Source organism: Centroberyx gerrardi, chromosome 9, assembly GCF_048128805.1.
Source record: "Centroberyx gerrardi isolate f3 chromosome 9, fCenGer3.hap1.cur.20231027, whole genome shotgun sequence".
NCBI classification, from domain to species: domain Eukaryota; kingdom Metazoa; phylum Chordata; class Actinopteri; order Beryciformes; family Berycidae; genus Centroberyx; species Centroberyx gerrardi.
In genome coordinates this window covers 6561220-6574621 of record NC_136005.1, presented here as the reverse complement: position 1 = coordinate 6574621, position 13402 = coordinate 6561220, and the positions used below count along the sequence as shown (strand labels likewise).

Sequence of the window (13402 nt, the reverse complement as noted above, 5' to 3'; positions counted from 1 at the left end):
GGTCTTTATCCAAGAATGGATTGGTCGGCATCATCCGACTACCAGAATAGCATCTTCTATCCCTGTTGGTGAAATTGAAAGGTGATCCCGATCTCACACTGATTGCCATTTGTGATAAAGTAAAATCCTCATGTGGTAGTTGAGCTGAGCTGCTAAATCCAAACGGGCCAGTGGAGATTAGGCTTCAGGAACATGCCGCTGCATTAACGCAAAACACTGAACGCGAGACCCTGCGAGGCTTACTGAGTTATTTGTATAAAACCTTCTGGGCTTTATTGAGGCTAAAACAGAGTTTGTCAGAGACCCCAAGGAGCTTAATTTAACATCTGATTACATCTATCGGTTCCACTCAGATGAAGGGTTAAACCCAAATCCCTTCATTTTCCCCCTGCGTGTTTACATTGTGGGTAGTTTGGCAATGGTATTAATTGGGTATTAAATGGAGACAATGGGACTCATCAACATATCTAGTCCATCTCATAGACTTTCATGTACTGTTGAGGCAGTATTAACATACCTCTTACTCTTCATTTATGCACTTGTTGTTGCTAAACTTTTTCCTTCCCTGCTGTGTTTTGTTATTTCGTTGCCGTTATCCAATCTAGTTGTCTTTGTGTGCTTGCTTGCTTTTAAAAAAAAAAAAAAATGTGTTCCTATGTTTTTGAGGTGACACATGCCCTTTTTTGCACACATTTTAAATTTTTTCTTTGTTTTATCACGGTTTAATCACTTCATTTCCGTGTTTTATCACTGGGCAAATAAACAAACTAAGACCTGTTGGAGTAAAAGGTGCGGCCCAAGCACAGCTAGATGATTTATCCTTCTCCTGTACTCGTTGCTCCATCAGATCAATGAGCTTTTATTTTTATGTAAGGAGCAAAGGCGGCCTCTTGTTTAGCAGTGAAGCGTCTTGTTTCTGGGAGAGTTGGTGCAACGTGACATTTTTGTGAGTTTGTGGCAAAGCGAACCATGAAGAGAGATTTGTGCTGCTGACTACGAATCTGGTTTCTGGACCGGGTTTAGGAGTCTTTTATTGGTGGATTGGTTTATCTCCTGTTATTTTATTTTTTTTGGATGACTTGCGATTACAACCTGACTGATTCACTCCCAGTGACCATTTCAGGCAGGCCAAACCTTTCTGGGAAATTTGAAGCTGCTGAGTAATCTCAACAATCAGCTCATCAGTCAGGCCCAGGCAATGTTGGTCTTATCAACACTGCCTTTCACAAGCGAGCAGTCAGATAAAATGCCCAGTATAAGGCGTCTTACCTCACCCCATCATGCCTGTTTTTTTTGTTTTTTTTCTGTAGTTTCAAATTAAATGTCTCTGTCGGACTCCATAATTCAAGACAATGCTGTATGCAATTATAAGTTTCCAACAATTGTAATACTGCACATATTGCAGTAATGGAGGGACTTTTTCTGTCCCGCTCCACATTTTCCTCATATCTTGTCACACTCTTGTATCCGGCTTTCGAGTCGCAACTTGTCTGGACCTTTTTGCTTTTGCTAAAATCAAGATACCGCTGCCAGGGTGCTTGGCATTTTCATCAAGTGACCTGAACTTAACGTGACTGGACTCTACATTAGCCTCGGTCACCCAGGCGGTGCCTGTGTGTGACATGTACTGATTGCAGAGTGTCTCATCCTGACTGAAGTGCAAGCAACAACGCAGCTTAGATACTTTTTGTTTTGGTCGCACTTCAAGACCTCTCATTCAGACCCATTAAGTTCACTTGAAACCGTTCAGTGCTCAAGTGCCTAATAATTGGATACGATCCTTACCTTGGCAGCCCTTAGACATATAATTCTGGTTTTGTAGCTGGAGGTCAGGTTTATCATGCAGTCTATGTTAACAGTATATTCCCACCTCTCTCTGTTCCACCCAGAAAAAAGGAAGATGGTGGAAGCAGGGGCGTGCTTGATGGTAGGAAGGGACGGGGGAACGGCCATAATCACCTTGTGTAAATTGTTTAAAGAAACTTTCTTGACACAGCTGCCCGGGCTTGGTAGACTTTGTCAGAGGTATTCGAGTCGTCGTTCGGGAACATGCGAAGAGATTTCTCATGGTTAGACGATCGGCCCCGCTGAAGCCAGGAAAATGCGGTGGTGGGGATGGAGGCCTGGCATTGGCATGGGAAACCATATGCTTGTAGCTGATACGGAACTGGATGAGCTTGCTAGGATATTATCTTTCTCAGGGACTACATGGAAACCCTAATAATTTAGATTCTTTAAACAGGCTAAACTATTTTTCATGAGAATCACTTTGTTTGCCAATTGCAATAAATGTGCAATAAATAACAGTGACACGGGACACAGAAGATCACATTTAATCTATAAGGACAGTGGAGGACATGCAGCTCATATCAATGTACATATATACAAAAAAACACTTACTGTGCATTCAGGCAGTACATAATTGAATAACATGCCGTGAGATAATACCACTGGGTTGGATGAAAATGTATGGAGTAAGTTCTGTGTCTGAGTGTGGATACAGTTCCTGAAGCTTAAGTGGTACAGTCGCATGCAGTTAAGACATTACATTCATATCTACTAGAGCTGAACAATTAATCAAAAGAAAAAATTGAAATCGCAATATGAACTTCTGCAATTTCCAAATCGCAAAGGCTGCAATTAATTGCTTAAGAGAGAGAGGCGTCCAAAATGGATTTCTGAACAAGGTGTTTAAGAGCTCAGAGTAATCTTTGATCCATGAGTCAAGTACAATATTTGTGAAAACCTTTCATCATACTCAAGCTCAGTGAATCCTGCACACTGACATCAGTTTTTTTTAACAAAATCACTTTTCTCTTAACAATTTTGAAGTTCTAAAAAATGTATGACAAGAAAAACGTGATGATATGAATTGCGGTTTAAATCGCCATTGCAATATTCTGTCAAATAATCGCAATAAGATTTTTTGTCAATATCTTTCAGCCCTTATGTCTCCATGTCCCTTTAGTGTCCAGATTTCTTCACTGTTATAATCCAGTAATGTTGACAGTTTTAATTTAGTGTTTTTTTGTCAAGAACGCTTTATAAAACAAAAAATGCAGACCTCCCCTACTGTATATTGTAATTGTCTTGGCTCAATGTTCACTTCAGTCAGCAGAGAAATAACAATTTATACCAGAGGTGAAAAGAAATCACACAGCGGCGCTTTGCAATTATATCTCGGGCCAAAGATTTCAATCTAGCAAAATGGTTAGGCTCAGGGTTTTCTCCTCTTCTCCCGATTCCACAGCAGCACCCCTGGGAGAAAATGCGTAAAGACTTGGAGAGATGTCAGAGCCATAAATCACAGCCCCTTATTTCATACCCATGCTCTCTCTATATCTCTATCTATCTATCTTTCTATCTCTCTACCTGTCTCTCTATCTCTCTATTTGTCTCTGTCTATCTCTCTGTCTATCTCTTTATTTGTCTCTCTGTCTATCTCTCTATCTATCTATTTGTCTCTCTGTCTATCTCTATCTATCTCTATCTCTCTATCTATCTCTCTATTTGTCTCTCTGTCTATCTCTCTATCTATGTATCTCTATCTATCTTTCTCCATCTCTCTCTATCTCAATTCAATGAGGCTTTATTGCCATGACCATATACAGTACCTCTCCTTATCTCTTTCTCTTGCTCTGTCTATCACTGTATCTCTTTCTCTCGCTGTCTCTCTTTCTCTCGCTGTCTCTCACTCTTTCACACTCATTTTCTAACACTCTCACAAGTTGCCCCTTTCACATGCTGTATGGCTAATTCTCTGCCTTTTTGAAGTACAGCGAGTGAGACATTGAGCTTATAGATCCTTAACAGAAATGCCATAATGATATTTAGCCCTCGACCCTTTACACCAAGTGGAACTAATTTCTATTGAACCAACCAACTATATTGATACAAATCCCAGCCTCTTCAGAGATGGCCCAGACAGGCATCCCCCTTCATTGTCAGGTGAAGATAACTATAATGATTACGGTTAATGGCTCGCACTCAATGTGGCGCTTTGCTCTAGGCCTTAAAAGCGTTTTACATTATTGGGGAGCAAATCACCTCATCCATCACTTATGTGGAGCTTTCAGCCTTATTGTGCCGGTGGGGACAAGGGGCCTCATTTGTAAAAGGCACACAAGATTTGTACTTGTGACCAAATCCAAGGCAAAGTTGTGATTTATTAAAGATTGATCTTGATGCCAAGATCAGTGGGTTACATTTATTCTGTCAAATTTCTGTAATACATCATAATAGAAGAACACATTTCTGTCATGATCAAAGGTATCAATGACTGATACATTTTTCTTTTCAAATTCTTTATAATGATGGATAAGATGAAGTCATTTTTGAAGCTGAGGCCCATGTGCCGTGGTCCTCAACAGCGGGTGTTTCACGATGACTTCCAGTGCTAATCACTCTCTCCTTGTCTCTCCCCCACTTTCTCTCTGTCTCTCTCTCTCTGTCTTGGTTCAGGACCCCAGAGCAGTGTCCCAGTGTGGTGTCCCTCCTGTCAGAGAGCTACAACCCCCATGTACGCTGTGGAGCTGCCATGGCTCTGGGCATCTGCTGCGCCGGAACGGGCAACAAGGTGAGCGCCTCCCACTCCTGTCCCCCTGCTTCCTTTAGTCGTCAACTATAAAGAAGCAGTCATCTCTCATCTTCCTGCCGGCGACAATCCAATATTATCATATATCGTCTTTCAGTGGATTCATATCGTGATGATACGATGATATTGTGATATCTTGATACACAATTCTGCTGTCTAAATTGATGATAACAAGCAAATTTTACTTACGAAATGAGGTATGAAACATTTTAAGTAATATTTTTTTAAGATTTCAGACATTGGTTTGGCATCGCACCTAACATTACCATGCAGTTCAATGCGATGAACATCAATTTGATTATTTAACATGTGATTTTGCACACATAAGACATATTGTCATGTGTCATCGATATCGAAAGAAAAAACAGTCACCATACGGTCCAAACCGTATGGTGACTGGGCACACAAATGGACACGGTCCTATGTGGGGCAGCTGCCCTGCTTCGGGTGAACCCTCATACAGTCGTTTTTGTTCTCTGTTTTTTTGCCAGTGATCTGAGTTGCAAGATGTAAATGATATTCTGAGTTCCTATTTCATAAAATGTCTTCACACAAGAGCTGACTCCTCTTGGAAGCGGTGTTCGTAACAGGAATTAATATTCCTCCTCATAGGGCTGTGTATGAGAAAAGCCTAGATAGCATATATTTTTCCAACCACAAACGCAGCACTGGCCCTGCTGTCCTCATTTATCCTCTGTGCTTTCTTCGTCATCTCTTGGGGTAACGTGTGCGTCACTGATACAGAGATGACCTATGCTGCACACAGGGGTTTCCTTAAGACGGCCAACTGATAGCTCTTCTGTAAAGCTTATCTGAGGTGAACAAGAACAGATTCACCTCTGTAGCCTTCACAGAGGTTGCTGGGCGACCGTTGTCGCTTTCTCTTGTCAAAGCTAATGATGCCATCAGGACAAATGCTCTTTGGTGAAACTCGTTTCGTGAAACAGACGTACTGCTGTAGCTCAAAAGGCGAGCTGTAATTGTCCCAGATGATGGCGCAGCGGTTAAGACTCCCACCCGCCTCTGACCCTCGACTGCTTGGTTCAAACGCTGCCATGGCTCGATTGGAGCACTAGTCTCCTCTTGATTTCTGTGGTCTAAACTCAGTGAATGAAACAAAGTAAGCTGCTATTTTACTTCTAACCTAATTACATTTGCTTTAATTGCATGGAGGTTCAACGCAGACGAACTGAACTAATTGTGGGAAACTCGTGAGATTTGCCGGTTAAATGGTCCAATTTGGCATACAGTCACCAAGCTGTACCCTGTCATCGAGGCTGGGCTCGTTGCAGTCCGAAGAAGAGAGTGAAGGAGACAGAAGGCGGGGGTGCTGCCAGTTCCTGAGTTGTCTAACGATGTGGGTTGATCACTCTCAGGTGGCACAGCCCAAGCAGAGTCATGGCTCATTACACCCTGAGCCTTGGCGCACCAGAGAGAGAATGTTTTGGACCAGATCAGGCCAAGCCAGGCTGGGGAGGTGATCAGCTCCAAAGCTCCACAACTCGCTTTTTCCACACCCAGACCTCTAGCACATTAGACCCTTCAGGGAGAGTAATGATGTTGTGGCAAGAGAAGTGGGTCACCTATTAGAGGGGGAGCGCATTCCCCCTGCCATCATTTATACACCTGGGGCTTTGGATATTTTTATTGGACTCGTGCTCCTGTTCTGTTCCGTTGCACGCTCAAAAAAAAAAAAAAAAAAAAAAAAAAAAACTGCAGAGGAAGGTGTTTTGACGCCCCTTGTGTGTGCTGATTTTGTGCCATCATGAAAATCTTAAGTACAGCTCACAAACTTGTGTTTGGTGAATTGGATGGAAAAAATGTTCAATATGTTATGTCTAATGTTATACAATAAGCAGCCTCATGTGAACCCGTTAAATTTCTATGTATCAAAATACTGTGATTTGATACTGTTTTATAAATATGTATTAAAATGGAAAATGTGGCGTGGTAATGTGTGTTCTACCCAGTTCCATTTGTTTATAGAATGTTCTGGCCAGCCGTTCTAACTCATGAATAAAAACTACTGTAAAAGTCAACTCAGACTGAAGCATAAGGCAAGAGGATCTAAATTGCCCACGGTCGGCTTGAACCTGCCCTGCTGATTGGGCCTGACAGTAAATACCCCCAATTAAACTCCCCGACAACCAATCAGGAACAGGATGTGGTTGACCGGTGTTGGCTTAACGCTCAGACGTATCATCCCGGTACGCCGCTGCCTCGGCCGGCTGAGCCGAGAGCACCGGTGAAACATGGTTTATTTTACCTCCAGTGTCATCGTCCTTGTTTGTTTCTCTTTCCTCGGCGGAGCTGACGCCTCCCTCTGTGAGCCTGGTGGTGTGGGTTACAGTCATTACCGCACAGCAGCCCGAGAACAAAAGGGAGCGGAGGAACTGGGGTGGTGGTGGTGGGGGGGGGAAGAGGAGAGAGGCGGTCCGCACTCGCCTCTTCATTCACAGCGGTCATGGGAGGAAACTGAAGACTGCTTGGCCTTGGAAGATCATTCCGCACAACAGACTAAACCAGAGAAGACGGCCCTCGGGTGATGCCTCTCTGTAGGCCCTCTTGTTGTGACAACAGTCACGAGACGGTCATCGCTCACCCATTCCTCTCTTACAAACCTTTTTCCAAACCGGTGACCCATTAATAAAACTTGCTTTATTTTATATTGGATAAACTCTGTCTGTTTATCGTCCGCCGGGCTTTTAGATCTGCTCTTTCAAGCCAACATGGTTTCTGGTTAAGCACCTCCGATAAAGATCTGAAGTAATTGCAGGCCTCATGTTTTACCCTCACAACTGACATTTTGGCCTGTCGAAGAACTCTGCCCAGTCTGCCTTGGAATCTAAATCTCTGTGCCAAGTGGCTAGTGTGACCCCCCCCCTACCCCCCACCCCCACCCCCCCACCCCCTTGCCAGCGCTTTACTCCTCAGGAAAGCTCTCATCTAAACACTGGAGAGAGTACTGTGAGCGTCCTCAGAGAGCACTCTGTTTATCCCCTTCACCTTCAAGGAGCTGCTGCTTATCCTTGAAAAGGATCATCTGATTAAATGCTTTGTCCTTTTTGTTTCACATCAAAGAAGTTGTTATTTCGCTCCAAATTATTTCAATATAATCCGCTATTCAGCTACTTAATTTGGCAGTACATGTCCTTGTGAGGCTTGTAGATTACTATATAAATGCACTTGTATTGAGCAACGTTATTAACTCCTCTCTCCTCTTTCCACATCCACAGGAAGCCATCAACCTGCTGGAGCCCATGACCAACGACCCGGTGAACTACGTGAGGCAGGGCGCCCTCATCGCCTCCGCCCTCATCATGATCCAGCAGACTGAAGTCACCTGCCCTAAAGTAGGTGCAATGTTTTTGTAACTTGTTTTATGTATGTGCACCTTTTGTAAAGACTGGTTTGATTGCTCGGCATTTATTATTCATGGAATTGATTTTACGGCTAGCAGTAGTAACAGCCTAGCTCAAAGTTTTGGTCTAGATTAGATATTTCCATTTAAATGTGAAGTTGTTTCTACAGAGCCTTGGTGTCCAGGGCAATAGTGGCCTGTATTTTGTCTTGGTGGCCTGTTGGGACTCTCTGTGAAATAACAGCATGCATCAGTGACTCTTTAAAAGGATGCCTCAGCCTCCCAAGACCAGAACATATGCTGAGTAAAGAGAGGAAGAGGAAAGAAAAGGGGAAGGGGGAAAGACTTTGACTGAAAGCAGAAAGTATCAGAGTTATGAAGACAGAAGGAAAGAAAGAAATCTGTGTCACGGAAGAGAGGAGCATGGCTAGCCCGGGCATAACTGCACGCACTCACCCTTAGCGCACCACACACTTTGTCATAGACAGTTAAGAAATGCCAGACACATTTTCAAAGACGCCTCATCTGCACAGCAACAGTCCTTTAAGCTCAAGGCGGTATGCGAGATTGTGCAAGAGGCGCTATTTTTTCAAACGGTGGAACGTCGGGAGGTATTACACCCATGACTGTGTTTATTTCAAAGCCCCAGTCTGTGTAATTTCCAGCTCTGCCTTGTCAGTTGTACACAGCACTCTTGATGTCAGTGTTAATGAGAATGGCGTGGGCCAATAGTGTGTCGGCGTGCGTGGCATCATAGGCACAAAGCCTGTTTATATACACTTTGCTGCAGTGTTGGCAACCGCCTGCCACCTGGACTTTTTCTTCTTTTTATTTTCATGTCACACACATGCAGCACATGTATATGCAAAGCATAAACAAGCTCATTTTCTTTCTCACACACACCCCCTCCACTGCGTTTTTAAGTTTGAAATGACACTGGGTCGTTAATTGCAGCTAGCTCATTAAGTCATGCTGAAGATTTGAAGTTCAGTATAACAGGAATGAGTTTTTGTGTTACAAAGTATTCCCCAAGTCAAAGGCGTAACTAATCCTTGCAGGTGGGTGGCTTGTGTAAACTCTCAAGAGTTTAAATTACCTTTTTGCTAAGTGTTGCTTAGACTGAAATGTTGCTTGTTTGTAACCATATAACCATTTGACAGATTTATTAATAAACAGGGTGGCTTGTGGAGATTTAACAAGCTAATGCTAATTTCCCATTCTCAAGCATAAAGCTAAGCAGAGTTGGCAAGCCTGCAGCGTGACTACACTGTGTTAGATCCTCAGTAATAACAGGAAGAAACAAAATGGAGCTTGGAAATGAGACTTAGAATTAGCCTTTATCTTCCCCCTCAAGCACTGCTCATGAAACCATTTTTTTCATTCTGTTAAGGTTACTGAAGGAAAATATAAGTGTCTCAAGCTTGATGTTAATCCTAAGTGTGTGCATGTTAGCTAAATCAGAGCCGCAAAACATTTTCCAGATGTTTAGTTCTATTTTTTCAGATACACAGATCTGACAGATGCCTACAGAATATAACCAGCGTTTGGTTAGCACAAAGTCATGTGGTCTATTTTGACTTGAAGGTCAGGATTTATTTTGCTAGATACAGGAGATTTAATGTACATTTGCATAGATTCTTGACAGAGTTTAACTTTTACAACTTTGTAACTTATAGACAGAAAAAAGCTTTTTGCAACTTTCATAACCAGGGTGGGAAATAAACACAAGCCACCAGTGATTTATTTTTGAGGAGGGCTACTGCACTCTGGATACAGAGCAAAACAAGATAGGGCTTTGCTTAAATTATCCATGCATCCCATCCAACCAAAATCCACTCTAATGGTGGCAGAGGAACGAGAAGCGTTTCCAAGGACTTGATGTCCTCTCCAAACAGTACTTTCCCTTTCCTGCCTCCTCCACACCTGCCAAGAGTGTTTTCCACTGCAAAGCAAGTGGTTAACAGATTCTACATATACTGTATATCTCTCCAAAACATGTAGATATACTTGTTTTCCTTCACAGGACTCAAACTCAAACATAGGGTTATGGGTTTTCTTTTTTTGTTTTAAATAGGATTAGAGAGAGGATTAAAGAGACATTGTGATGCTACGTATAAAAAGCGTTAATTTCGACAACTCCATTGGACTCTACAATTCATGTCACTATTGAATTTAAGGAAAAAATTAAATGCCTATCCCTATCATATGCTCATATTCCCTGATTCAAAAACATTTTTTTTTTCAAGAAATATCTTTGATCCAATGACTCAAAACATAAACAAAATCTAGTGAGCCACAGTGTTAAACCAGCAATTACAGCCTGGTTCTTTAACATATTTTCTCTCCCCCCTTTGTTTCAGGTGAACCAGTTCAGGCAGCTTTACTCGAAGGTGATCAACGACAAGCATGATGACGTCATGGCCAAGTTCGGCGCCATCCTGGCCCAGGGCGTCCTCGATGCAGGTCAGTGTCCAGACCGCGGAGGGGAAAGGGGGCTTATCTACTTGTTTATAGAGTTATCCTGCCTGGTGGTCAGAGATACCGTCCCATAACTGGAAAGACACAGGTTTGACCTCCTCAATGGACAATGGGTCCGTCCCTGTCAAAATGTCATTGAGCAAGACATCGTACCTGCAGTTGTTCCGGGCTGCCGCTCCTGCCTGCCCCTGTGCCTAGAGCTGGGTGATATATCGATATAATATCGATATCGTGATATCAGACTAGAGATTCTCTGGGATTTTGGTTATTGTAATATTGCGATATAGTTTAAATGTGGTCTTTTCTGGTCTTAAAGGCTGCATTAGTTATCTTTTGCAGTTATACAGTTTTCTGAACTTATTTGACTGTTCTTGGGTGAACTGAACAGTGAATGACTCTACCTGCTTCGCCATCATATCCACATTAGCGTACTAATGCTCGTTTCTCAAAATTTTCTCATATGTAAATATCCTCTGAAAGCACCAATACTCATCCCCAAAATATCGTCACATTATCGCTATCGAGGTATTGGCTCAAAAATATTATGATATTTGATTTTGTCTATATTGCCCAGCCCTACCTGTGCCTTCACCCCACAGATGTGCATTCATGTATTTCTTTCTCAGGGGGATACGTGAAGACACAAATTACCCTGTGTGTAATCTAAGTGAAGTGCTCTAACCCTAACACAGGTTCTGAGGTTTTGTGTCTGTGTGTGTGTGTGCCTTGAAGTGATCCGAGTTCCTTTACACTCAAGCAAACAGAAGAGACCCCTCTCCAGCTGACCACCCGTGCACTGTGTGTCTCTGGAACAGATCATGCTAAGGTGCATTAGCGCCTGGCGGTCCTGGCTTGGCTCCGCTCTGCTCTCAGCCATATGGCTCGCTCGCTTTCCCCCTGGTGATTACTGTTTGTCCGATAGCCTCTGTGTTTGTGTGTCTATGCGGGTGTTTGTGGACACGAGCATACAGCGTGTGTTTGTGTGTGTGAGGTCCCAGAGAGTTGCACATCATCACACTAGGAGACACACACACACACACACATAGAGAGAGAGAGCACACTCAAACGCACAAGTATACACAAACCCTAAATGCAGGCGAGAGCAGAAACCCATTCTCTAGCGCTAACATAGAGGCCTGTGTGCTAAGCCAGAAAGAAACCAGCAATCCCTTCTCGTATGTTTACACACTGCTGTCCAAATACACTATCAGGTGTTGCAATTTACCCAAAGTAAAGCCTATCTCCAGTATTTGCACCTTTACCAAAAGTGTATGTGTTTTTGACATGTTTTGACTAGGGCTGAAAGTTTTTCTTGTCAAATTTTTTAGAACTAAAAAAAATAGATGTGTCACTGTGCAGGCTTTACCGAGTTTGGTCCATGAATCAAGTACAATATTGGTGAAAACGTTTCATCATACTCAAAGATTACCCACAGCTCTGAATAGGGCTGGACGATAATTCAATATTATCGGTTATCGTCTTTCAGTGGGATTTTATTGTGATGATATGGTGATTTTGGGAGTCTAAACTGATGAGAGCAAGCAAATTTTATTTAGAAACTCAGACAAAATGAAGTATGGTAGGAATATGTGAAAATTTAGTTTGACATCACACCAAACATTACCATTCGGTTCAATATGATGAATATTAATTTGATTATTTAACGTGATTTCGCTTATGTGAGCCATATCGTCATATATATCGATATCGAAAAAAATCCTTATGATTATCATGATATTGATTTCAATCATATCGTCCAGCCCTAGCTCTGAAACACCTTGTTTAGAAATCCATTTTGGATGCTACTTTCTCTTAAGCAATCAATTGCAGCCTCAGTGATTTGGAAATTGCAGAAGTTCGATTTCGATTTCGATTTTTTTCCCCCGATTAATTCTTCAGCTCTAGTTTGACTGATGAAAACATTTTCTTCTCTGAAACCTTGAATTCGTCCACACACTCAGCTGCTGCTGCAGCATTATATCTGCTGGTTATTTTGCTCTGGAGAGATCGGCCACCTTGATGACAGGCGGGCTCTAAATCCGATATCATGTCCTACCCACTAACCCTAATAAGCTCTGGCCAAGACAACCCAGTAGCTTCTCACCACACACTCACACACACACACAGCCCCCTCTCACCTTTTTTATTTTCTCGCGTGAGACCGCCCAGACAAGATCTGACCGCCGGTGTCATTAAGCAGGCAGACTCCCTTCCTTCTCCCTTCCTTCCTTCAAACTCCAGCTCTCAAACACAAACCCATGTCCTGGGTACAGGCCCAGTGCATGTCAGACTTGAACATGCCCTTGCAGTGTGAATGTATTAGCATTTTGGTTCTTCTGAGTGGTTAGGGATTTTTGAGGTGCAGGGGTAATTGTATTTAATGTGACAGGCGGAAGCGATTAGAGCTCAGTTTCATGATCTCTGGTGCTCATTACCCAGAATTTCGGCCCAAAAGTCAAGTCTGTCTCTCTCGCACGCTCTCTGTATCCATGTCTTTTCTTTCTCTCTCTCCCACCTCTACATGCCCGCTCCCTGTTTCCAGACGTTCCCTCATTCATTCATACACTGCATGAATTAGCTTGTTCGCTCTTGGACCATAATTTCTTTTTTCTTTTGTGGTTTCTCTGTCAGTTGTTCCAAGAAAACTCGGTTCTGTCTTCCTGATCTATGGGATTTTTTGCCTTCGTCTTTCTGATCTATGGGATTTTGGTGCTTTCGTCTTTTTAAACCACCACAACAAGCGGGCTGGTTGTTGATGTAGTCACATGACACCTTCGAGGAATCACTGCTGCCCCCCCACCCCCCTCACCAACTCCCTGGAATGAAAATTGGCCTGCCAAACTAAGAGTTGGCAAAAACAGTGGGTGGGGGGATAACCCACCAGTCAAGTGCTCTCAACCTCATCTCAAGTTTTTAAGAGACTCCTAAGCACCCAGTTGTGTTGTGGCTAGCAGACCGTGTGACTCACC

General features: G+C 42.9%; 1 protein-coding gene across 1 annotated transcript in view; it reads left to right on the top strand.

Moving 5' to 3' along the window:
• psmd1 (proteasome 26S subunit, non-ATPase 1) overlaps positions 1 to 13402 on the top strand; it is a 53971-nt gene that overhangs the window by 25799 nt on the left and 14770 nt on the right. The window contains exons 17-19 of the mRNA XM_071908525.2: positions 4462 to 4576; positions 7831 to 7947; positions 10316 to 10418. Coding sequence (XP_071764626.1) covers positions 4462 to 4576; positions 7831 to 7947; positions 10316 to 10418 — 335 coding nt within the window. The remainder of the gene's footprint in view (positions 1 to 4461; positions 4577 to 7830; positions 7948 to 10315; positions 10419 to 13402) is intronic.